At 45.2% G+C, this 26,640-nt stretch overlaps 1 protein-coding gene across 1 annotated transcript in view; it reads left to right on the top strand.

The window, feature by feature from the left end:
• Positions 1 to 26,640, top strand: part of LOC119165125 (transmembrane protease serine 11D) — a 71,320-nt gene that overhangs the window by 21,741 nt on the left and 22,939 nt on the right. Inside the window, exons 5-6 of the mRNA XM_075870727.1 lie at positions 12,305 to 12,446; positions 14,394 to 14,508. Of these exons, the coding sequence (XP_075726842.1) occupies positions 12,305 to 12,446; positions 14,394 to 14,508 (257 nt within the window). The remainder of the gene's footprint in view (positions 1 to 12,304; positions 12,447 to 14,393; positions 14,509 to 26,640) is intronic.

Genomic DNA, 26,640 nt, shown 5'->3' with positions numbered 1-26,640 from the left:
TGGCCACCTGTTCCGCAATGATTTGGTCTTTCGTCTTGACCGTCGCTGAGTTGACGACATGGCCAGCCCCATCGACCACCACTGCCACAAACGCTTTCACATAGGCGTAGGAAGCCGCGTCAACAAATACGACCCCTCGTTCCTCGTTTGAGACTTGACGAAATATAGTCCTGGCCCTCGCTACTCTTCTTCCGACGTTGTGTTCTGGATGCATGTTTCTTGGTATAGGAGACACCGTGATATTCTCCCTGATGTTGTCAGGGATATCATTGTAATTGTGCCTGATTGCCATTGGGTGTTGGCCCAGCTCCTGCAGGATCATTCTCCCCGACCTTGTTGTAGACAACCTTGCAAACTGTGCTCTCTCTTGAGCTTCTGCTATTTCTTCGAGCGTGTTGTGTATGCCAAGCTCAAGCAGACGCTCGGTGCTGGTATGTATGGGTAGGCCCAGGACCTTCTTGATAACTTTCCTGAGGCGCACATTCAGTGTCTCGGACTTTGCTCTTGACCAGTTGTGCATTGCTGCCTCGTACGTGAAGTGGCTTGGAACAAACGCATGCATCAACCTGATGAGGTTGTCTTCCTTGATCCCATTTCTTTTGTTGGCCACTCTGCGTATGAGGTGCACCGCACTGTCTGTTTTCCAAGTTAACTTGGCTATAGATTTGCTGTTGGCGCCGGTAGACTCTATCAGCACGCCCAGGACTTTGATGGAGTCGACCCTCTGGATGAATCCCCTTGATTTGTACGGAGGTGGATGTCTATCTGGTTTAACGGCTTCCATCCCCTGGGTTTCGGTCCCCGGCGTGCAGTCCTATACAGTTCTGACTTACTCGAGGAGCACTTGAGCCCAGAAGGACGAAGGTACTCTTCTACGGTGTCAATCGCCTCTTGCAGGGTGCTCCCAATCTGCCCCTCGCTTCCACCTGTGCACCAGATGGTAATGTCATCTGCGTAGATGCTGTACTTCAATCCTTCAATGCTCGATAATTTCTTTGACAGTCCAATCATGGCAATGTTGAACAGCATTGGTGAAATCACTGCCCCTTGCGGCGTGCCCCTTGCTTCTAGTTCGATTGCTGTGGTCTCGATATCTCCAATCTTCATCACGGCTTTCCGATCTGTAATAAAGGACCATACGTAGTCATAGAAGGCTTTCCCCAGACCAAGCTTGGAAATTTCTTCGAGTATGAATGAGTGGTGGATGTTGTCAAACGCTTTTTCTAGATCTAGGCACAGAATGGCTCTCACGTCTCTCGTTTCGTTGTCGATGACCTGGTGTTTGATAAGCTTCAATGCATCTTGTGTGGATAGCCCTGCCCTGAATCCAACTAATTGTGTGTATATATGTCGTTATCTTCCAAGTACTTGTCTATCCTGTGCAGTATGGCATGTTCTGCAACCTTGCCGATACATCATGTCAAGGATATTGGCCTCATGTTGTCGAAGTTAGGGGGCTTTCCTGGATTAGGAATAAGGATCGTCCTGGCCAGCTTCCACTGCTCTAGCACCCTGCCTTCTTTCCATGCTGCATTGATCATATCCTTCAGTGTTTCAATTGAATCATCATCATGGTTACGAAGGGCCTTGTTTGATATACCGTCCGGGCCAGGGGCCGACCTGCCGTTGAGATCATGCAAGGCTCTTCTGATCTCCTCGATGTTAAAGTTGCCCTCAAGACCTGGATTGGGCCTGCCCTGGTACTGTCTACGTGGTGGTGCCAATCCTCTTTTGATTGGGAGGTACTTATGCACGAGCCGCTGCACAACTTGCTGTTCTGTAGTGCGCCCTATCTCTTTGTGCAAAATTCGAGCGATAACATGCTTTTGATTTGTTTTGGTGGTGTTTTCGTTGAGGAGATGCTTTCACACATTCCATGTCTTGCCATTTCGCATCTGACCATCGACAGAGTTGCAGATTTCGTCCCATTGCTGCCTGGATAGTGCGCGACATTGTTCCTCGACTGATCTGTTTACCTCAGCTATCTTCTTCCTCAGTCTTCGGTTCAGGCGCTGACCCTTCCAACGGTTCAGTAGTGCTTGCTTTGCCTCAAGAAAATGAGCGATCCGGCTATCCATTCTTTCAACCGGAAAATCATCGGTAATGGTAGAGGAGACGGATTTGATGTCATCTTTAATCTGTTTGACCCACTGCTCCAAGCCTTGTCTGTGGCCATCTTGTTCCCTTTCCATCCTTATCTTCCTGAACTTATCCCAGTCTGTGAAGTGGAATTCTCTCTGCTTTTTACGCTCGACGGAGAAGATAGTGGCAAGAATGCAGTGGTCACTCCCTAGGTCTACAGCAAGGTTCATCCACTGGGACTTCTTGATGTTCCTTACAAATGTAAGGTCCGGGGTGGAATCCCTGCAGCAAGATGTACCAAGTCTTGTTGGTAGGCTGGGGTCTGTGATTAGGGTGAGATCAAGTTCACTGGTACTTTGCCAAAGTCGATTTCTTTTCCCAGTGTTTTACTTGTAACCCCATGTATGATGAGGGGCGTTGAAATCACCTGCTATGACGAGTGGACGTTCCCCGGCGATATTAACAGCTTTCTTTAGAACCGTCTTGAACCCTTGTTTTTGTTCCTTTGGACTGCTGTATATATTAAGAATGAAAATGCTCTGACGGTTGCTGGTACCTGGCACGATCTCTACCATGACATGTTCCAACAGGCCTGCTTTTATCTTGAGGTCGTGGGTTACGTGCGTTAGTTTGTTGCATACGAAGGTGCAGACTCACCTCCCTTCAGTATCCCCTATTACAGGCCGGAATCCAGGCAACGCTGCTTGCGGTGAAAGGGTTTCTTGTAATAATATAATATGAGGCTTTTCTTGGTTGTTCCTGATATACTGCTTAGGGCTGCCTTCTTTTTAAGGTAACCTCTACAGTTCCATTGCCAGATATGGAATGCTTCACGTAGCGCTGTCATCAGGGTTATTACATAGGCGGCCAGAGCCTGATGCTGCACCTGTCGACAGGTTTGGTACCACTAGTATTGGTAACCGAAGGGGTGAGTTTGGTGCATGAGGAGGCCTTGCTGTATTGTGCAGATATTCTTCGACCTTTGTAATGCGCAAAGTCATATGCTCTTCCAGTGCCGCCACGCTTGACTGTAGCCTACCCATCGGCTCGCTAAGATTGGCTACTACTTTGCTGAGCGTGTCAAGGACCTCTTTCATATCTGACATGCTCGTTTGGTTGGCTTCCACGTGTTCTGCCATGACTGCCCTCTTTTTGGTGGTTCTTGAGTCCCCCGCATTTTCAGCCACAGGGACATCGACTGGCTGAGGAATTGGCTGTGAAGACTGCGCGCTGGTTAGCTTAGTGAGAAGAATTTTTATTTCCTTCAACTCAGCTGATAGCCTCTCATTCGATTTTGTAAGTCTCGCGTTTTCTTGCTCTAGCTGTGCAATTCTATCATGCTCTGGCAGCTTACCTGTCATCACCTCTGCCGCGCCGTTGCGCACTCGCTCAGCCCAGCTGCCTTTCGATGCAACTGCAGGCGTCCTCCCCGGGTGTGAAGCCGTGATCTCGAACTGAACGCCAGGCAGCTGGCCATTCGGGTGCCGCCCAGGCTGATCCCGACCCTGATGGTGACCTTGAGAACTCGAGCGCCCCCGTGATTGGGAGCGGGCCTTGGGTCTAGAACCTCTTCTGGAACGCGACCTCCCCCTGGAGTGGGGCCGCCTTTAATTGCTGTTCTTGAGTAGTCTGGATGCTCTGGGTCCCGTAGGCTGGAATAAGCTGCTTGTCGTTGATGTCTGGAGTCGATGTAATTGATGCGTGCCGGGCTTCTGCGGCTGCTTGCGATCTTTCCCAACGTCTGCGTCTGACGACGTATGGCACTAAGAACCTGTTCTTGCACTCTTTGTCTGCCGTGGGATGGTGACCGTCACACAGCCTGCATCTTGGATTGCACTGGTGCAGGCTATCTGGGTTCTTGATCTCGCAGCCTCTGCAGATGCTTTCAGCTGGGTTCGGACAGACGTCAGACCGATGTGCCAGCTTTCCACAGACGTAACAAATATCGATGTTCTTGCGGTAAAGGGAGCACTGCAAAAGTGAAGGTCCATATCTGACGAATCTGGGCACCTTGTGTCCTTCGAACGCTATGATTGTCCCGGTGTCCTTGATTCTCTTGGCCTGCAGCGCAAGCGGGTTGTTCGCGTTCACAATCTTTCGGGTCAAAATGTCCTGAGTATCGCTTACGGGGATTCCGCGAATCACTCCTTTACAAGTATCGTGGGGTGCCGTGGCGTACGCGCTAACCTCGAAAACTTTGCTTCCAATGTCAATTTGCTTGACCTTGAGGTATCTTGAAGCTCTCTCTTGGTCCGGAGTGCTCGCCACCACAATGTTCTGCTGCAAGTTGGAACAGATGATGTCCTGCATGGCTTCCTCCTCTTTGATGCCGGCCGCCAGTACTATCGCGTCTGCCACGGCTCCAGTGCCAATTCTCGAGATATTTAATCCTCCACGTGGTCGTAGCACAATTTTGCTGAAGTCCTTGGGTAGTGGCGGCATGCGTCCAGCTCGCACGATTGTATGCTTGGTATCATACCTACTACGACTGGTTCGAGCGTCTCCCGCAACGCCAGCTTTGGTCGAACCCTTGGCAGCAGGAACGCTAACCGTGGCTTGCTTATTCCTTGAGCGTCTCGTTTCGGCTTCCTTCCAACCCATGTCTTCCATGCAATCCTCTGGAGAGATGTCCTCTCCATCTACTTGGTATTCTATTCTCAGTTGCAGGTCCTGGAACGCGCAGAGCGTTGCGTCACGTTGGCGCCGGGTCGGCGCATCGGCGACAATCGCCTCCTTGGTTGTTAGGCTTAAATCCCCCGGTGGCGTTGCCGTGCAAAAATGCCCCCAAAACGATTTAAAAGTCCACTCACCAGCACAAAGGTGGTATCCGCTGAGTTCTTAAGAACTTAGGCACACGATGGGACTGAAAACTCGGCGACAAATTCGTGAATACCACAGGAAAGCATTCTTGAAAGCAGGAGCCGATCTTCGCGCGTCCGCACTAGTCGGCACCTAGAGCGTCCTTTCAGCTCAGAAAGCTTATCGGAGAGTACTAGGAGCTTGTTCAAGCTAGAAAGTGGTGTGATTGCAGCGTATGATACGGAGAATTAGCCACCATCACAAACATCACAGCACTCACGCATTTGACGGCTCGCTTTCTATGCCCTCATGATGGCACTAGCTATCCCACGCTCCTTTGCAAAGCGATACAGACGAAAAGCTCATCGTCAGCCGGCGTATTTATAAAAAGGGTCTATGGCAAATGCATGCGCCAAAATCAGTTTTCACCTCAATCCGTGGACAAGTTTTCATGTTTACTTTCGGTCGATATAAAAACAAAATGCAGACAAAAAAATTGCCAGGTTTCACGTACAGTGGAAATTGATCATATGCGAAGCACGAATGAGAAATGTCAGCACAAGGTTATTAAATGGATGAGCACAACGTTACGAAGTGGAAGTAAAGGATGTCATACATGACTTCGGTGTCATTACTATTATGTTTGTATGTGTCGTTTACCATCGTCATCTATTCACGTCACGTGATACCACATTTAGTATATGTGGAGCTAGCGAAACGGCCACGAGCACGCTATGAGCGTGGTATGTTGTCATGTTCCTACGTGACACGCGTGTCAGGATTACCATGTTTGCACCAGTCATATATTTCGTTATCCATTCATGTCACGTAACACCAAATTCGGTATAGGTGAAGCTAGCGAAACGGCCGCCAGCACACCATGAGTGGGGCGTGTAACGTGTTGTTACATGACACGCATCTCATAATTATCATGTTTGCAGTAGTCACTTACCTTCGTCATCCATTCACGCACTGTAACACCTGATTTCGTATATGTGATAGTAGCGAAATGGCCGTGAGCACATCATGAGCGTGGCATGTAGTCATATTAATACATGACACACATGTCATTGTTTTCATGTTAAGATCTGTTGCTCTTGTTTGTCATGCAATCATGCCATACCATACCAGTTTTGCAACATGCCATGTTAACAAAACCACCGCGAGAGCATCAGGACCATGATATGTAAAACATGACATTTATGACATACATGTCATGATTTTCATGTTACGACTAGTCAAACAGGTTCTTCATACAGTCGTGTTATGCCATACAAAGTTTGGTATCGATACCGTTATCGAAATGGCCAGGAGAGCTAAATGCCGTAGGTGGCTGGATAGATAGATAGATAGATAGAGAGAGAGATAGATAGATAGATAGATATATAGATAGGTAGATAGATAGATAGATAGATAGATAGATAGATAGATATATAGATAGATAGATACGCTTAAAGTCGCCGAAGTTCACTGAGAAATGCTTCGCATTTAAAAAGACCTCTACAATTTACACCAAGTATCGTCGCCGGCATGAAAGAATATCATACGCGGAGTGCTATCTGCACTGTCATCTAGGAATGCTCCACTGAGTGTTCGCAGATTGTACGGGACCTCTCTTCAGAATAATCAAGGGCAGCAAGTACGAATCAGCTTCAGCATTACAAGACACGTAAGAGGCGAACGTGTGATTGTGTAGGAAGTGTTGCTAATTAGCAACAGCAATGTCTGTTGTTTTCTTACAGCCAAATCTCGGAAACCTAATATCATAGAACTTGTTACTTTAGAACTTTTCTCAGATAAAGGGCATTCAATGAATATGAAGCCCCCAATGAGGCTACGAAATAATTTCTAACAAAAGTTCAGTGTGATATGTGAGGTGTTAGACGTGATCCGGTGAGAAGTACCTCCAACTTTGCTTGTTCTTTCTTCTCGTCTTGCTTCACCATATGATCCTTTTGAAATGTTCCTAAATACTTCCGGCTTTTTAGCGTGCAAAAGGAGCATTATGAAAAGCGACGCGGATGCTGCGCTGTGGCGCATCGTTTTTCGTCTTTGTACGTACTTCTATGTGCTGAAAAGTGAGACTCGAATTACTAACATGCCCAAGAACATGCTCTTTCAAATCTTAAAAATGGTAAAAAAGCGCGTCTCTCAGAACAGGAATGAGTGTACTCCACTTACGGTGCCCTTTTTCACTCGTATGACTAACGATAACATAACGTCACTTTCAACAGTTCAGTAAGGCATGTGTCACGTCTTTGTGGCTGCTGAGTATATTAATGAGAGCATATTAGGATATTCAATCAATCAATCAATCAATCAATCAATCAATCAATCAATCAATCAATCAATCAATCAATCAATCAATCAATCAATCAATCAATCGATCAGTCAACCAATCAATCAATCAATCACTCAATCCAACAATCAATCAATCAATCAATCAAGATAACTTTCTTTTCATGAAAAAATAATGAAAATACAAGGACTATTTGAACCAACAGCCTAAAATGACTAGTGGCAAGTACAAAACAATGTGCAACAAAGAATGCACAGGTCTACGTTGAGGTGAAAAGCAAAAACTATCATATTAATACAGATATTACACGAATAAATATTTGCTTGTGTACATGCATAACTATCATATTGTAACTAGCTTGCTATATTCGCAATTCCCACGGCTAGAGTGACTTAGGTCACTCTACCCACGGCCCATGGGTGGCGTGCCGTGCAATCTAAGATGGCTGCAGAGAGATGATCAACCCGTAAACTCACATAAGAAAAGACAGGACGCACGGACGTACTCCACGTGCCGCTTTCAACGGATGAATTAGTGATCGTCAAATGAATGTATATCGAACCAAAGTATTTTCCAAACCGATAGGAACTGCCGAATGTTCTCTACCTCATTTCTTGCCGCGGTGCAAAGGGTAGCGGTGCCAGCTGATCGACCGTGTATCAACGATGCTTTGCGTAATCCTGTGTGTTCCTCAGAAAACTGCGTGAACTATAGAACTCACGTGTGAACAGAACGGCACTCTGATATATTTTGTGCTGAGTTCGCCTGGCGAATTCACCGCAGTAGTAGGCCACTATCGAGTAGCGTACCATCGCGGCTGCACAGTACCGCATGTTTAACGTAGCGATGATTTGCAAACGTATTATGCCATCGTCATTACTTGCGATGTAAGCATCATGCAGCTACTTCTTCAACGGGACACAAGCATTTACCTCCCCGTTAAGTAGCGCTTGTGTCACAGCCATGATCAGACTCCAACAGCGTGCGATTCTCTGCACTCGGATGTTGCAGGTTCTATCAGCGTGATCGAAACAAGGATATCGACATGCGTACCGTTTTCGGAACGTCAACATTGCAAAAATTTGTTGAACTACAACGCCGTCAGGACAGCACCGGTGATGTCCAGGAGAAGGTAGCGTGGACTGTACTCGTAACTGCATATTTCACTGCTCTAACTCAATTTCGCTCCGCTGGTCAAGCTCGAGCGTGTTCGCGGCATGCGGTGCTTTGCAATATCCACTGTAATTGGGATACATTCAATGCAAAAAAGTATGCTTTTATTTTGAGCTCACTAAGGATGTTATACAATAAATACAATGTGACTTAAGAGAATGAAATAACAATAACGCATGACGAGACGTGGAGTACGTGCAACTCTCTGCCTGTGAGCTAGCAGCTGATCGTTCATCACCGCTGTCACTCTCAGCGTGTTGTCAACCACCTACGTCTAGTTAAAAATCCTCGATGTCAAGACGGTTTCTTCGAACATCACTGCTGAAAGTAATCTGAGGAATTCTCTCCGCCAAACGACTTTGATAGCACCAACAACGCGTCATTCACCACGAGCAACACTCACGCGGCTTCACTCGCCACGTTTATTTTGGGGTGCGGAGATCATTTCGCTTCGATACCCGGCAAGAAAGGAATTGCTTAGAGTTACTGTATACTCTACCTTTAGGTAGCAGAGTGGCGCCAAGGTGCGCCATCTTGGGTTCAAACGTCTTGCGGGAAGGCCACTCACCGCCCACATAGGAGCAGCACTCGCACTTATAGCGTTGCTTTATTTTTTGCTTTTTTAATTTGTCATGAAGGTACGAGACCAACTGAGTTGGTCTGGTCACACCTGGAAGCCTTGCTTTTATGTTTACGTTTTTGGTAAGTGGCAGTGACTTAGCTCAGCTATGTCAAGATATACGTAGGGTTAGCAAAGGTTCAGCTGATTATTCTTAGCTTTCCAGATATCATGCTTACAGCTGTTCTAATTACACACACACGGTATACGTATTATGTGGCACATGTATATTTATTTTGCCGGGCAACTACTTCGGGATCCAATGAGTTAAGCTTCTCCACTCTACTGCATCGTTGAGCAGCATTTGCACTCTATTCCATGGCTATACCACAGTGGCAAACGCCAGTCAGAGGCGCTATCAACCGGCTCCAGCGCAGTGTCAGACTGCACAGGGATGGTGCGCGCATCGGCGTCCACATGTCTACCAAGGCTATGACGGCACTCCTCTGGAAAGCGCACACCGGCGGCGGAGAGTCGCGCGCGGCCGCGGCCGGGTGCGAGGGAGGTGCCGGCTCCGGTGCGTGACACCACTGATCGTCTGCGCAGCGCATCGAATTGCGCGCACACCGGCGGTGAGCCGCACGCGGCGGCGGCGGAGTATCATTGCGCATGCGCAGACTAGTGCCACGCGAAATTGACTCAGTGAGGCCAGTGTAGCTAACGCTACAAAAACGTGTGTCAGCTCATCGAACCAGTGGTACATATGTGTATTTATAGTAGGCCACTCATTAGTTTCGGCTTCTTTTGCATTGTTTTTCCCATTTTGATTTATTTTTCACTCTTGATCGCCATCTAGTAGCGATGGGATACTTTTATCGCGTTGGGCTCATTTATTAGCTGTGTGAGTTAACCAGCTAAAGCTTTGTAGTCTTCGACTGAATCGAGCTGGATAGCGATCGAGAGTGTGGAGGCGGAAATGTTGTAGGCCCGTGTGCTCAGATTTGGGTGCACGTTAAAGAGCCCCAGGTGGTCGAAATTTCCGGAGCCCTCCACTACGGCGTATCTCATAATCATATAGTCGTTTTGGGACGTTAAACCCCACATATCAATCAATCAGCGATCGAGAGTGGCCGTGCGACACCCGAGTTAAGCGCGCATCTCGTATTACGCTCGTATTATAATCGCGGCTCACGAAAACTGATGAGAATCGTCGTTCAACAACCCTGTCGTGTCCAACATTCTTTTCACTTTAGGTTTCAAGGCTGCATTCAATTCACGTACTAGCAGCAAGACCTTGCCGATTCAAATGATTATAGTTTAAACTCTCACTTTATTTTTAGCGTTTGAACCGCCAGACTAATTCCGACATATGCAGCTGACACATGCTGCCCAACTCTGCGTGTATAACGTATTCACTATTGCATCTGTGGCTAATATACACAGGGCAAGTTTTGCAGTGCCGTGGACAGATAAAAAAAAATTGCCCGCAGCTTCCCTCGGGGGAACACTGAGGAGGATGCGGACCATATAATTGGTTAAAGGGGTGTTAAAGTGCGACTTACTTGGGTCGATGGCTAAATTGGTTAACGTGGTTGTGAAATGGGGTGTTAAATTGCGACTTACTTGGGTCGATGGCTAGATTGGTTAACGTGGTTGTAGGAGGGGGTGTTAAATGAGTGAACACGTACACACGTATGCGAAAGGGCGGCGCTGGTCGAAGGGACGTCGATCATTGTGTTTGTGGATTCGTTGGAATTCATTTCACCGCGACCTTGGACGTCGACGCGCCGTACAAACCAACCGACGAGCGGCAACTGAGCGAGCGAGCGCCGACCTTGAGTATATATACAGCGCGACGGCGCATGCACTGTCAGCTGTTGAATGTTCTCGAAGCGCGACGCCACATGCGCGTCCACTGGAGAATCAGGAGAATTGTAGATGTCGAACGCGGTGTGTAGAGGAGGAAGGGTGCACAGATGGTGGAGGAGTGAAGCGCGCGCGGTGTGTAGAGGAGGAAGGGATGCACAGATGGTGGAAGAGTGGGCGACGGCGCGACGGCGCATGCGCGCGCGTCAGCTGTCGAATGTTCGAGAAGCGGTGCGGACGGCGCGGACGGCGCGGACGGCGCAGTACAAGGCGCGAGTATAAGATGCTTCCGCATCTAAAAAAAAACAAGCCAAGTGCATGGGGCGTCAGCAGGGAAGTGGAAAAGGGGCCCTTGCCCCCATTTAGCCACAGCAGCCCTTGCCCTCACTCAGGCTAGACCAGTGCTCTCGCTTTCCCAAAGCCGCAATGCAACAATGGTTTGCACCCCCAAGAGAAATTCCAGCCGACGACAACACGGCCAAGCGTTCATTCCTTCCGACTGAACACTAATATTTCTATAGCAACACCCGCTGCACCCGCGTTTAGTCGCACGGGTTCTACGTAGTACAATTCAACACAGAATGAATTTGCTGCCGCATTTCTCGTGACCAACAGGCAGCATGGCTACATTACCGAAGAAGCGCGGCGAGAATGAGAACAGCCGTTGTCAACCCCGCTTGATCTGTCCGGAATCTGCGTAGCGTTGGCTTCTCCGCAGTGCAAATGAACCACCTATGGGCACGTGATAGCGCTCCGCGAATAGGGGCTCTGAACTCTTGTAGGCCGAGCGAGCGGCACCCGGAAAACAGTGGCTCAACTCTGCTACCTAAAGGTAGCATATACAGTAACTGCAGAATCGCTTGCAGTGTGTGGCCGTCTATCAACGAACGTAAAAAAAAAAGAGCAAGCGGCGCAGCGTAGGCTAAGGTTTGGAAGCGCAAATCGCGAGCCTGCACTACTTTCCGCGTACAATGAATGTTATGAGTGCGCTTGTGTTGTTGTTCTCTCCTTTGGTCCACGTCACGTACCGTGCCCCACTTCTATCTTCCTTAATGAACCGGTACCAACTAGCCCAAATGGCTGTTTTGCTAGAATGTTATGGTATTCATGTACTACAAAAGCACTGACGAATGCTCTACGCACGTAAAACAAGGCGAAGTTTAACTGGAATTGTCAGACGATAACATTTAACTATCCAAAGTGGTTGCTGAAACCTCGCGAAGCTGATACGTGTACTCTGCAGGCTATAATCGAAAGCGCGAGTTGCCATGTATTTTTACGAAAACGTCGCGTCTCGGAAGAACGAATCAGATTTATCGTGTCACGGGCCGTCCGATATATTCACTGATGCACGAAACATACGAAGTGGTTTGTGTTCGTTTCTTGCTAACGCGTTAACACTGCTGCTAGCACCGCCAAACAAGGAAGCATTAAGAGCGTCTGCCTGCTGATCAGTGTTGAGAGGACGCTCCTGAATTCCGCTAGGCGGCGCGACAGTCTATGAACATTGCGAATACATTGTGCAGGAACGGTACGTACCCAGCTTCGATTAAGGCGTATTACATGAGCACGGAACGTCTGAAAGGTGATTACTTGTACGCGGACCAGGTGCGACTGCACACCGATTTCAACGCCACCAACCATAGGAATGACATCGCCCTTCTAGCGGTAAGCTTGGTGCACGCTACTCACGTGCTCGCTACAATAATTTTATATGTGCGTGTTACTTTTACTGAATAATTTGCGCGAGCGTGAGCATGATTACGTTCTAGTGGATTGCTGTTACCATGCCTAGAGGGGCTCGTACCCCATCATACACAGAAAAAGGGCTCCCAACATGATTTATTTAGAGTAAAACGTAAATTACAGCATACATATAGCTCAAACGTTACCACGATGCACCTAAGAAATGGAGACAAGTAGCTTCGTGTAATGTAGTATGTAAATCCTGTATATATAAAATAGAATACACACAAAAAACAATTCACGTGATTTCAAACATTATTTTGATGTTGTTTCTTCCAATGTCATGGTCATACATTCAGTCAAGGCACATTCTTGTAGTAAAGATCATTGGTTGCCTTGCGTTTAAACCGGTTTTCCTTTTCTATATTACGACACTTATATATTTCGACAAAGTGAGTAAACAGAAAGTTAATAACCTGAAAACAATGCAAACACCACAGATTCACGAACATAATACCAAAGTCAGCAAGATTTATCGACCATTGTGCGATGCAAAAGTGTTTTGCCACTGAAACTGTTATGGTGGTCGTTAAAGCTTTTACTAAAGACAAATGCACTGCTCCAAAGATGCCTTTGCAGAAGCAAAAGAAGCCATGCTGTATTAAATTCTAAATGCTCTAGAAGTTTGTTGGTTCAATTCCGGCTGTGAGGGTCGCATTTTGATGGAGGTAAATTGCTAGACGCCTGTGAACAGTGATATGGCAATGTTGAATTAAGCTATCCAGATTGTCAAAATTTTCAGAGTTCGCCGCTACGGCGTCCTTCAAAATGATATCGTGGTTTCGGGGTGTTGCACTCCAGATAATATTATTAGTAAACCATTAATAATCTGCAAAGTGCAAGGCTGCACTGCATTACTGCGAACTCACCAAATTGTGCTTTCTGGTGGGGGGCTAGGACACAGGATCTAGGCAAGCTACTTGTCCTCTCTCTCATCTTCTTGGTGAAAAATTAGAAGCCTAATAATATCATTATTTCAATACTATGAAATATTAGATAGAATACATTCTTTGTATTATAATTTTTCAAGTAAGCACGCAAACCTTAGGTCAGCATAAGAAAGTAGAACTCACTCAGACTCAATCAAGAAATACGTTGTTCGCTTTGGGATCATCAGACTAAGACTCACAAAAATTTACCTGAGGCTAACTCACTCAGACTAACACTCACAAATACTATCTTCAACCAGACTAACTCGGACTTACTCAGACTCAGACTCACGGCTCGATTTGAGTACGAGTGAGCCGACTTGTCAGTGCGACTTATGATGCAAACACACTAAATGTATTTTATATGTCTCAAAGGTTTGAATGCACGAACACATATACAAATCAAGCACAAATACATGAATACAAAACATCTACGGTAGCTAGTGTTACAACCTTAAAGGTTGTTTTGAAAGAGGCCAGCACATTTTACGAAGTTGCGGCCACTGATACATGTTTGCTCTATTCAAGTGATGAATCTCAGTTTTGAAAGCGGATTTGGATGCACGTTAAAGAACCCGAGGTGGTCAAAATATCTGGAGCCCTCCACTAAGGTGTCTCCCATAATTGTATGGTAATTTTGGAACATTCGACCTCACATATCTATGAATATAAGTTTTGAAAGTGCTTGGTATACGTTGAAATTGCTTTTTAGAACCGGAATTTTTGATAAAACCTCAAATTAAAAGGTTTTACCAGCAGGCCTTTATCAGAATTTTTTTGAATTTATCCAAGAGCCCAGAGCTCTAGTCATACCACATGGTTGCAGTGCACAGCGTCGAGTGGGAGCCCTATTTGTTTGTATACTATATAGTGCTGGTAATGAGACCTTAGTCACGGAGGACGCTTGAGGTACCCTGATCAACTTATCTCTGGCGTGTAGGTGCAGCGGCCTCTGGTATTCAGTCGTTACACGAAGCCCATCTGCATACCATCGAGTCCGATCAATCTGACAGACATGCGATTAACGGTGGCTGGCTGGGGACGACTTGGTAACGGTAAGTCACCGGAATCGGGCGTGTGCCGAAACGGGAGAATAGCGAGAACGAAGCGCGAATACACTAATGAACGCCAATGCATCGCGTATAAAAGGAACCAACACAAAGTGACGTATGAGGGCTCTAAGACATAAGCAAGGCAGAGGAGGTCATCACTGCTTCCGCTGCCGAAGCATTCCGATGCTTTTCAAAAGTAATGTGGTTCCCCGAAGCCAGAAGATTACAGATGTTATGTAAGTTCACATTATGTCTGCGTTGCCAAAAAAGTAACTAAATTTATTACCTGTTACGCTTACGAAAAAAAGAAGTAACAACATTTACCACCTAAGGGAACAATGTGGCCCTGGCGTTCACTTGTGTTTCCACTTGTTGTGTCCATTTGTACGTTTCCGCGGTTTTTTTTCATTTGTGTGTGGAGTTTTGTATATGTTGTGTACTGCTTACGCTACTTATTTCCGATTGGTGTATATTACCGTGCACGTGCCGCAAGGGGAACACCCAGCGCTGCTGCAGAGAGCAGCGGAACGAGCGACCGCGGCATTATATGCGAGCGCACAGCTGTGGTGGAGAGATAAACGGGAGAGGAGAAACGAAGTGGAAGAAGCGCTTTGCCACCTCCTCGCACCTCCTCACATGAGCGCGAGGAGAAGGGCCTCGGCGACCATGCGCTTCTTTAAGTGCGCACGCGCCAACTCTCCCCATCTCCTAACGGGAGCGCGAGGAGAGGGTCCTCTCCTCCTCGAGCTCAAGTGAGGAGAGGGGGAGAGTTGGCGCTTGCGCAGTAACTGTGGTCACGCCACACACAGGATCAAGCTCCGTCACAAGCTGCTTCGCATCTAAAAGGAACACGTTAAAGTGCTACGTTAGCCACATAAAGATGATGCGTTACCTTAGTCGTTGCCGAAAAATTGTAACGTACACTAGTTGCGCCATTACTCCCGGGTCAGAAGTTTGAAGCATCATCGTGACTTCGCAGCAGGAACCAGCATACGAAGTTTATGACAAAGCGGGGACCACGCTCGGCTGCAAAGCTGGCGAGAGGACGACGAGGCAGAAAATAGAACAGTTCGCCCAGGAACGAGAGTTGTCTCTTTGTCTGGTTCTTCTACAATGTTTTTATTTCACATAAAAATTTAACTAAAACAACTTTCTAGCTGAATTGTTGATATAACTATTTTTTTGAATTTAGCAAAAAATAGCGGCCTAATGTTTACTGCAGGGTCTGCATATGATGGCTTATAATATCTTGGAAATGGTAAGCCGTTTCTTAAAGTGACAGTATGCAATAAGATGTCATCCCCAATACTCTCCGGATTTGATGAAAAACACTCATCTATCTCTACGTGAACATGCAGTGATCGTGAAGGCGCGTTCCGCTAGCGTGCAAAACACACGCGCCGATCTTTTAGGAATAAAAATATACTTACACTGCGTAGTTTAGGGTAAAATAATTGCAGCATAAATACTTTCTGCAGCTTTTAACCTGTATTCTTGCCGGAAAAGTGTGAAGGTTTATTCGGGCGCGTTCAATGTAAGCCTCAATCGCTCGAGAATTGAACAACCGGAAAGGTATATTCGTGTTTACAAGAGTAGAGAAGCACGCTTTATTTTGATAACTGAACTCATAAATAGCAATAGTTATAGCGCGAGAACAGAACGACGACAGAGAGACAAGAAGGACACGAAGGACACGTCTTGTCTCTCTGTTGTCGTTCTGTTCTCGCGCTATAACTATCGTCATATCGTACCAACTAGCCGAAGCTGCCACACTTCATAAATAGCGTCGTAATATTGCAGGAATCACTTGTTGACCATTAAAAAATTGTGGAATTTCACCAACAGCTGTATTTCTAGGTTGTAGTCGGACAGCATGCCGCGCATTTTGTTGAATTTGTCCGCAGCTCTATAAGGTAAATAGGCGCTCGATAGACGCATAAGATGCATCTCGCAGGCTGATAGCAGTCCACCACTGCCATACAAAGATACCTTTGGGAATTTGACACCAAAGAGATGAAGGCGTTTTGTGTAAGGCTCCCGAAAGTATTGGAATAAAAAGTAACGAGTAACATGAACCGTAACGTTACCCAAAATTATTAAGGTCCATCGTGGCGCATTTTACATAAGGGTAGGAATGAGAAGACAGAGTGCATATCAGCGGCCATTAATGGTTAGAAGAAAAGAATATAAGTAGATTTCTTAAAAAAAATATCGGAACAGGAATCGCTCTTTGGTCATCACTTTTTGACAAGCATGATTCGATTACGACTCCGGCGTGAGTTGCAACGAGTCGCATGTGAATGTCAGGAAGCGAAACGATTCTAACCACAAGCCTCCAGCGAGCAGACAAAAAAAAAATCGGTGGCTGGTTGTGATTACGCGCCTTGGATGATGAGAAATCTAGCCCTAAGAACAGTCGGGAACAATATGTAGGTGCGATACGCGAAAATGACGTTTTCACGTGGCGCTCGACAACTTAACTAGTAATGCTGAAGTTTTCCCGTTTAAAAGTATTGGTGGGTGCTGCAGATGGGGTTGGCCGTTCGATGCCGTTCGAGGTGTCGTTAGGGCGGACAAACAAGTAAATGTACAGACAGACAGACAAACAGACAGACAGACAGACAGACAGACAGACAGACAGACAGGCAGGCAGGCAGGCAGGCAGGCAGGCAGGCAGGCAGGCAGGCAGGTGGACGGACGGACGGACGGATGGAAGGACGGACAGACAGACAGACCAAAATTTTTCCGTCGAAGGTCCCCAAAGAAAGACTATCGTCTTTAAAATATTTCGAGGAGAGAGATGTTGCAGCTGGATCTGGTCACACGCTGCGGTTGTCTTTACAGAAGGTGCCATGTGCCAAATAAAATGTATTATTCAAACGGAAGAGAGGTGCAGAAAATTATGTGTAGGGTTACCATTGCCACGTGTTTGTGAAAATTAAGCCTTAAGTCGGTCAGGCTTGAATAATACCACAACAATCCTTTTTAAGTGAGCCCATACCAAGGAGACTTCTGCAATATCTACATTGAGCATTCTTATGGATTATTAATTTGACGTGGGGAAAAAATTGGAAGTGATGCACACGGAGCAAGCCGACCACCGTAAGGCTAAAATGAAGGAGGAGGAAAAAGAAAGACAGGTATGTTAACCAGTCTGGAGCGACCGGTATGCCACTCTACACTGGGGACATTGGGGGTGTTTGAGAAATCGAGAAAGAGAGATCGAGAGAGAGAGAGAAAGAAGGCTGGACGTATGCATCTAAGAAAGTAGGGCTATAGGGCTGTAATAGCGTTAAAAAAAACTATATCTGCACCGAATTCTCAGCCGCTAGTCAGCGTTGCTTCTCACAGCTGGGAAACATACTGTATTTGATGTCATGCATGCCTTTACAGTACCGATTAAGCCATTTCAACCGAATATCTTTATTTATATAAGTGTAGCTTACAAGCCGCTGATGACCCTTCGGAGGAAACTTTACGTTCGGGGCCCAGAAGTAAATTTCTGACAAAAGAGACCCTTCGTTGCTCGCATTCATTCAGCGAAATGGGATATCAATATTTTTAGGATTACCAAAACACCGTGACCAACAAATGCAGGAAGGAAGTGCGATAGTGTATCGAGTATTTTTTGTGACTCCACAACATCGCGGACAGCCAAAACTTGAAAATGAACACAGAAAATTCATGACTCCACTTGTAGCTGAACACCAGCAAATTCGTCTTGACTATCTTCAGCAGTGCACTTAAGTGAGACAACTCAACCTTAAAAAATTAGTGCGTTCCACCCCAGTGCGAAAAAAATATGAACATGCTTTGTTGAAAATGTACCTTCGTAAACAGTATTTCAACCCTTTCTTGTAGCTGACACAGTGGCGTACCAAGCTTGTCCTCTTCGGATGCACACTGGGCATTCAGACATGACGTGTTTTTTTGAAGTGCCAATGTGTAATCGTGACCAAAATTTCTTCGCAAATCTTGTGCGAAATAGGAAAATTTAAAGTAACACGTGTGCACTCACAATTAGTTGTGTTGTCCTCAATGAAATATTTATTTAAAATCGGTTTAGTGGTTGTCGAAGTACAAAATTTCTCCTTTTCACGTGTAATAGTGGAACGATTTTTTGAATCAGCGTTTTCATTACGAGCTTGTACGATATAGCGGGCACCAGAAATCGTTGGGAGATCCCTTTGATCATTGCTGGTCATAGATATCTCGACGTCAATCAATCAATCAATCAACGTGCACTGGAACAACCATGAGGTCTTAGTGCAGGCGCAGGCAAGAATGTTATAATAATAATAATAATAATAATAATAATAATAATAATAATAATAATAATAATAATAATAATAATAATAATAATAATAATAATAATAATAATAATAATAATAATAATAATAATAATAATAATAATAATATCATTATTATTAACGATTTATTATTAATATTTTTATTTTTTCGTGTCATAAACTTCTAGGATGATGACTGACGCAGTAATAAATGACTCCAGCAATTTCGACCATTAGGTGTTCTTTAACGTTCATCGGCATTGCTCAGTGCACGCACCCCTAAGATTCGGCCTTCGCAGTAAATTGCTCCCAGGGAATGCATGCACTGAAATATGAAAAGGACCACTTTTCGTGAAACTTGTTCTCAGACCTACGAGCCACCAACATCACGCATTCTCGTTTGTCGCAGATGAACCGACAGGAAAGAAATCTAGGGCGCTGGAACCAGTTAAAGGAGGTAGGTCTGCATCACAGCCGTACAACTGTCGGTACCATTAACGCAACTCTCTGCAGGATCACATTATACAGAATGTTACTAGAACGGCGATTTCGTTATTGAGGAGCCAGTTGCCATTAAAAGGAACCGCCAACTCACGAACTAATATTTATACGGAAGCGGAGACATTCTTTGAACGGCAGCCACTGCGCCGATTTTCCGAGTACTGATTAATTGATTGATTGATATGTGGGGTTTAACGTCCCAAAACCACCATATGATTATGAGAGGCGCCGTAGTGGAGGGCTCCGGAAATTTCGACCACCTGGGATTCTTTAACGAGCACCCAAATCTGAGCAAACGGGCCCAAAACATTTCAGCCTCCATCGGAAATGCAGCCGCCGCAGCCGAGAATCGAACCCGCGACCTGCGGGTCAGCAGCCGAGTACCTTAGCCACTAGACCACCACGGCGGGGCTCCGAGTACTAATTAGTAATGGAGAATTGTTAATATATTTCTCCTTGTCACAGTGTCGTGAACCAGGTGTACAATTTACACTGTAAGACTAAGAAAACTTGAGTGCTCCTAAATTAATTGATGAAGTTTTCAGTTCGGGTTTACGGAGAACTTAAACATTTTGCACACTACAATGCTTCCGGAATAACGGCTGAATAACATTGATCTACAGAAAAAAAGAATTGTCGAGATTTGAGGTTTGCCCATTTCAGATGATTAAACATATATATTGCCGAGCATCCCATTTCCTCTTTCGTGATGGGCAAAGGGAAAACTGCGACGTCTTGATAACTTCTACGGCTGTGACTTGACTTTGTTGGGACTTTCTGTACTAGATAAATATTTTTACATCCTGCTTTTCCTAGGGATCAATTTGCTATCTTGAATGAAAGGAAACTAACCAAGAATATTCTACTTACAAGATTATTGCGCTCCACTTTTTCGGATTAGGTGAAATAATGAAATTACCAAAAAAAATTCTGTCTTTGAGAGATGCAGTGCAGCTTTCTAAAATTTAGGAATGTGACACAAGCGGGCCAGAATAAGAGTCGATTTTATTGTAATTTAAGCACATTAATAAAGCACATCAGGAAAAGCACATTAACAGTAAGCACATTAAGAAAAAGATGTCAGCCCTTCTTTTGTTTACAATGACGTAAAAGAGTTGTCCTTGTTCTTAAATCGATGAGCCCTTTCACTGTAGATTTAAAAACGAATAAATAATTATAATACGCAACTAGTTATAGATATAATTGCTCTAAATCTCATTAAAAAGTGGCAGAGGAGTAATTACTACAAACGAGAAATAGTAGTCTTCAATTATGCAACATCAGGGTTACTGGTGATTGAAGCAACGAGGTGATTCCATTCAGATGAAGTCTTTGTCGCGTAGGAGTGAGAGTACATGTTGGTCTGGCAGAATGGCACTTGAACTTTGAAGTTATTATGGACGCGAGAGGAAATGCAAGAAGTAGGCGATAACAATAAGCGTTATAATTAAGAAATTGTGAAACACATTTTAGTAAATGGGCATAGTCAGGCCTGCTTCCTTTTGTTACAAAAGTTAGGGGGGGGGGGAATTGAACTGATACGGCAGAACGAGAGTAATTATTAACGCTGCAACAATCAATGTTCCTATTTTTGTGCAATACAATGCAAGAAAGTTTACGAGGATAATATTGTGAGGTAGAAGGAAGGAAGGAAGGAAGGTAGTAGTAGTAGTATTAGTAGTAGTAGTAGTAGTAGTAGTAGTAGTAGTAGAAGCAGCTTCATTGTGCCAGAAGACATTAGGGTGAAGGTGGGTGGGTGGTTCCCCTAGTCCAGGGCCCCACTGGCCTTTGCGACTCGCTGGGCTTGATCGACCAGAGCAACTTGGCTCTCTTGATTCTTGATCGCAAGCCAGCTCTCACTGCCTCCCACATGGGTTTCTTCCTAATAAGGGTCACTTATTTCGGGTTGCCTGAGTCTACACGTCCACGTTACGTGGGTGAGAATGAATGGCCGCTCCCCACAGCACTGGGTACGGCATCCGGACACTGCGTTGGGTAGATTTTATTGATGATTAGTAGATTGGGGTACGTGTTAGTTTGTAACCGGCGCCATTTCCTATCCTGACGGATATTAGGTTTAGGGTGGGTGCGTTGAATTTTCTTTTTTATTTTCTCTGTGTCTCTAGAATGTCACGCGGGGTGACTGGGTGTTCTTCAAGAGTCGTCATCGGTACTGGTGTGCTGATTCGGTGAGCCAATTCAGTATGGCCTCTCATTACCCTCCAGCCCAGCATGCGCTGGACATCAAATGAAAGCGTGATATTGTAACGGGGAGTATTTAATAAGTGAACGCCAGGTGGGCTAACACTGCACACAGTATGTTGTTGTAGTTGTAGTTGTTGTTGTTGTTCTCCTATTGTTAGTGGCGCATACCCACTGTGGGGGATTGGCCAAGAATCGAATGGTTTTAAAGTTCACTGTTCAGATTTGGAATGATGGAGGTTTAACAGAAAGATTACCGATAGCCTAGGCAAGTGTGGTGCTTAATGTAATGCATACAAATATTTACATAAACAAATTTATTCTTAGAATAGAGCAATAATCTGATTTTATACGTATATAATTATGTGGACATGTTAGGATAAAGAAACTGGTTAATTAGTCAACCTATTAGTTTCATCAATATAGTCCCGGACGGCCGCGCATACTGTCCCATTATAGAAACCAGAAATGGAAGCTCCAAAAGACAAAATGACAGGCAGAGATAAGTCCATACCAATACCACGCAAAGGTATATCTAAAAGGGTTTTTCGTAATGTGTTAAACCGCCTGCAGGTCAAAAAGAAATGGTCTATTGTTTCCAGTTCATCACAGAATGCGCACAGTGGCGAAGGTGCCTGAGCAGACCTGTGTTTATAGAAATTTAGATTTGGTACCCGGCAACGCAGCCTTGTGATAGCTACTTCTTGTTTTAGAGTGCGGCAAAAGTCTCTTCGCCAGGGATATAATAAATGGCGATATTCTGTAGTTTGTTAGTGCTGAACCTTTAAAGACTTGCATAAGCGTACGTCTGCGGAATCGAGCAGCAGTCACACAAGCGGATGATGGACAGAGCGGTAGAATTGGTTCGCTGATTGACGACTTAGCAAAGGAATCGGCTATTTCATTCAGAAACAAACCTTTATGTCCAGGCACCCAAACACAGTATGCAAGGATGCAGGACAAGAGGGCAGTTCAGACACAGCCCCATAACAACATCGTCGTCTTCATTCCGTCTGCGTCGTTTCGGCACCCGTGCCTGAGGTACCTTTTTATACCCGTGACAATATGCGTGTTCCTGGGATTTTAGCAGTACTTCATTATGAATTTAGCAGTAATTCTGGTACAACTACGGTCATGTATTGACGGTATGCTGACTGTGAGTCCGAGATAACTAGGGCGCCCTGGGTCTTGTATTCGGTGTCTCGCGTGAACAATGCTTCAGTAGCCGACTCTGTCATGCCGAGACAGTTTGTATGGTTGCTGTGATTGTATACAACACAGACGCGCACAAAAAAGAAATACACCATCGTAGCGACAAATAAATTCACTACAATCACATGTAGAAGGAACAATACCGCTAAAAAGTGACGTTTTTGAATTGCACGAGCTTGCTTATATGCTAACGCTGCGTTGTATTCATCTCTCCATGGTATGAGCTGTCTAGCCATCTTAATGTGCCAGCGGCAGCAGTGGAAGTAATTTAGGAGACATCGAAAAAATATCGCATGCCCTTAATTTGCGATATTTTGGACTCATTTCTTGAAGCACACGACACGCGGAAAATAAAGTAAGTGGCCATTTATCGGTACAATGCACGGAACTGCACGTGCAGGCAGTACTTGGTCACTCTGTGAGAAATCCCGCAGGCATTACTGGAAATGTTATTCACAAAAACGATTAAGTGATTCCCGAATTCAAGCCGAGTGGCAGCCCATGCCATGGCTGTGGTGTCCAGCCAAGAACCGCCTGCACCAAGAACTGCCTGCAAGTGCTGTTCCGTGCATTGTACCAATAAATGGCCACTCACTTTATTGTCTGCGTGCCGTGTGCTTCAAAAAATGAGTCCAAAATATCGCAAATGGGTCCCATAGACGTGGCTGGAACAACGAGCCCCAAAGGGTATGGCACAGCATAATTGAATGTCTGTCGTCCCATTTGCGTGGCTGCGCACACATCATTACGGAAATGGAAGAACAATGGCTCACGGTGTCCAAGGCAACGCAAGCGGCCGTGGACGTTCCAAACAGGATGTTCACCAATTGAGCAAAGTGGCCATTCCAGAAGGTCCCATTTCTTGAGTGTCAGAACGATAAGAAGTCACATAGCGTGTGCTTCTGTTGCTCGTCCCCTAAAGAAGGACGTGATGCTTTTGGACCGGCACGCTTGCTTTGGCAAGTCGCACCAACTACAGTTGCATGAATTGCTTCGTGAAGTGAAATTTACTTGCTGCTTGTTCCGTTTTTTTAGGAAGTTTTTTCCGAGTGTTCATATTGACCTGCTTTGAGAAACAAAAGATGGTATCTGGTATTGTACCAATGGGATAATGCTGCTTCAGCAAGACACCTTCGAAAACGCCAACGAAGTTCAAGAGGCACGCTTGTCGAACCTGCCTGAGTGATCAGGGAGCGTACCAAATGTGCATCTTCGAATGAAAAGCTTGTGACGTGGACAACGGAATCGGCATCAAAAATATGTCACGAATGCAGCATTTATCTGCCGAGTTCAAGTTTGCAGAAACCGTACTCCTGTGGCGGAGAACAACTCAACCGGTAGTGCGGGATTCCAAGAAGCACAGTATTCAAAGCCTCTTTCAAGGAACTGCAGAAGATCCGCGGATAAATTGCACGAAAACAGCAGCTTTTGAATTTCTTCAAAGAAGCGTATTTATTACTGAATGAACGTGCCAATGGCACTTACCTTCCGAGATTTTGCAGATTTTATCTTTCTTTAATTTTTACGGCACCCGTGTTGTGGTTTGGACCATGGAAGTGATAAATGAACTGCAGAAGTGTGTGACACCTATGTGAATGAATTACTTGATTCCAGCGAGTGTCATCTGGCTATGAAATTATATTTTTAAATTTCATCTTGTCGGCAACAACTCAATAGCACAGCCGCAATGCTAAACAGAGTTGTGTTGTGAAATATAAGAAACAAACAGAATTAGCCACATTAAGGAAACGTCAGCTGTGCCTCAAGTTCAAGAAGTAAAAAAAAATGGGAAAGGCGATGTCTTGTGTGTCTCAATGCCAGCAAAGGGCCAAAGTGCATTCCGGTGGGTCTTGGTGTGCGTTCCGAACGCGGCAAGAGATCAAACCGCTACCATGGAGGCACCGTACTTCCTTTTTCACGGTCGCCAGAGTGCCGATGCTCGTTGGTATGCGTGGTCCGATCCGCGTGGTTCCCAGGGTGTGCGCAGATCATAGTCGCAGCGACGAGAGTCGCAGCCCATTTTCGTGTCGAAGCACTGGCGATAGGAGTTTGAATCAACTGTCTCGACAGCAAATGGTGACGGAGTTCGACCGAGAACTCGAAGTGAACGGTCCCATTCCGAACTGCATTTCTTCTCCTGCGAGTCGCCGTTAGAAGGTGAATAGCTTCTTGTCTGTGCCATTGCCGAGTCGGGAGAGCGAGGAACGATTTTCCGTGCTTTTTTTTAAAGAATGATTCTTCCCGAAGCTGGGCTTGTGTCTTAATCCATGTCGTACGAGTTACTGAGTTATTACCTTGCGCTTGAAAGTTATGGACATCTCTGTTTGCTTGTGATGTAATATATGCCATGACTTTTCACCTCTAGTCTACCTGGTGTTCATTCCGTATACCTTGCATTGCGGAACGTTTCGTCATGAGTCATTGTGCCAGCAGTGTTTTTGCTAATGGCGCAGCCTAAGAAACAAACAGTTTCGTGCAATTCTTGCTGGGACAAGCTCGGTGATTTCAAAGGTGACCTGCACTTGGCCTGACACTTTTCATGAAAAAGTTCAGGGCCACTGTTCTGATTAGCGCCTTGTCCTTTGAAACTAAACGACACATAATCTAAGTTGCTGATATTCTGAAGACATTGCACACAAAGGCCGGTCATTTGCTAGACAAGGATTTCACTGCATCGTTGTTGGCCCTGCATATTTTATTGATGAATAACGACTCGATGTGTTTGTTCGTTAGCATTTCAATTTTATTACCGCCTTTGCTACAGGGTGTCCAAAGTAGTTCGAGGCAAGCCAATTTTAAAGTTAAAAAAGGGTAAACTTACACTACACTAACAACCGAGTCTGGTTAGGGACATTCTAGTGTGAACACCACAGCTCTGCTCAAGTGCTGACTGAATCCGGTCGTGGCGGTGGCAATACGATGAAAGCAAATGCTATGGTATATTGTGCTATGTGATTACGTGCACGTCAAAGCATTCTTAGAATATGTGCATTCAATGTATGTTTACTCTCTCGATTGCTCACGTGTCCGTGTGTTTCTTTCGTGCAGCGAATGTCTGTTTGAATAAACTTCGAGTTCAGTGCTCCATATGATTCTGTGTTCGTCACGTAACGCAGCGCTGGATGAAGTTTTGTAAGGGAAAGCGCGTCACCAACATGTAACACGTTTTCTTGTAATTATTTAAAACTCAACATTGTCATTTTACGCATATGTTTGATCTGCAACTGGCGCAATGTTTTTTTTTTATAGAAGAATGTCCAAACGAAGAACGCGGAACAGCGCACTTATGCATACGTATGCGCACATAGTTCTATAAGTACATAAAGAATGCGAGAAACGAACGTTTGCATTTGCTGTTGGTGCCTTTTATAATGACGCATGCCACCCTTAAAGAAAGAGTGCTGTGGCTCATACTCGTTTTGGGTGTGAAAAAGTAGAGAACGTTTGTTGCTCTGGCTTCAGCAGGATATAGCTTGTGCTATTTGTTCCCCAAGTGCTATTAGTTCAAACACTCCTAGATGCTTTAAATGCTAATATATCCGAGATCACACCATCTGACAAACCAATCGGCCAAGTGCAAATAGAATTCGACGATATCTTCCCAATGAATGTTAAACACCTGCCCTCTAAATATTTGATTGGATTATTAGAAGAACACCTGTCTCAATTAGGTACTAATATAGTAATTGCAACGGATACATCTATGACTGGCGAGAAGGCAGGTGTGGGTATTTTTTCTCTCTCATTATTCTGGTCATTTTCATTACGCCTCCAAGATTTTACACCAATATTTGAACCAGAATTAACGGCCGTTTTATTAGCGCTTCGTAAACTTCCTGCGACTCATTCGACAGCTGTGATAGTGACTCACTCGTATTCCGTGTGTTCATTTTTATCATCGTCGTCGGCACCAGCAGTACTAGAGAGTTTT

The sequence above is a fragment of the Rhipicephalus microplus genome, chromosome 8 (assembly GCF_043290135.1).
Source record: "Rhipicephalus microplus isolate Deutch F79 chromosome 8, USDA_Rmic, whole genome shotgun sequence".
NCBI classification, from domain to species: domain Eukaryota; kingdom Metazoa; phylum Arthropoda; class Arachnida; order Ixodida; family Ixodidae; genus Rhipicephalus; species Rhipicephalus microplus.
The sequence above is the reverse complement of the archived record's forward strand: the minus strand, read 5'-3'. Positions and strand labels throughout refer to the sequence as shown.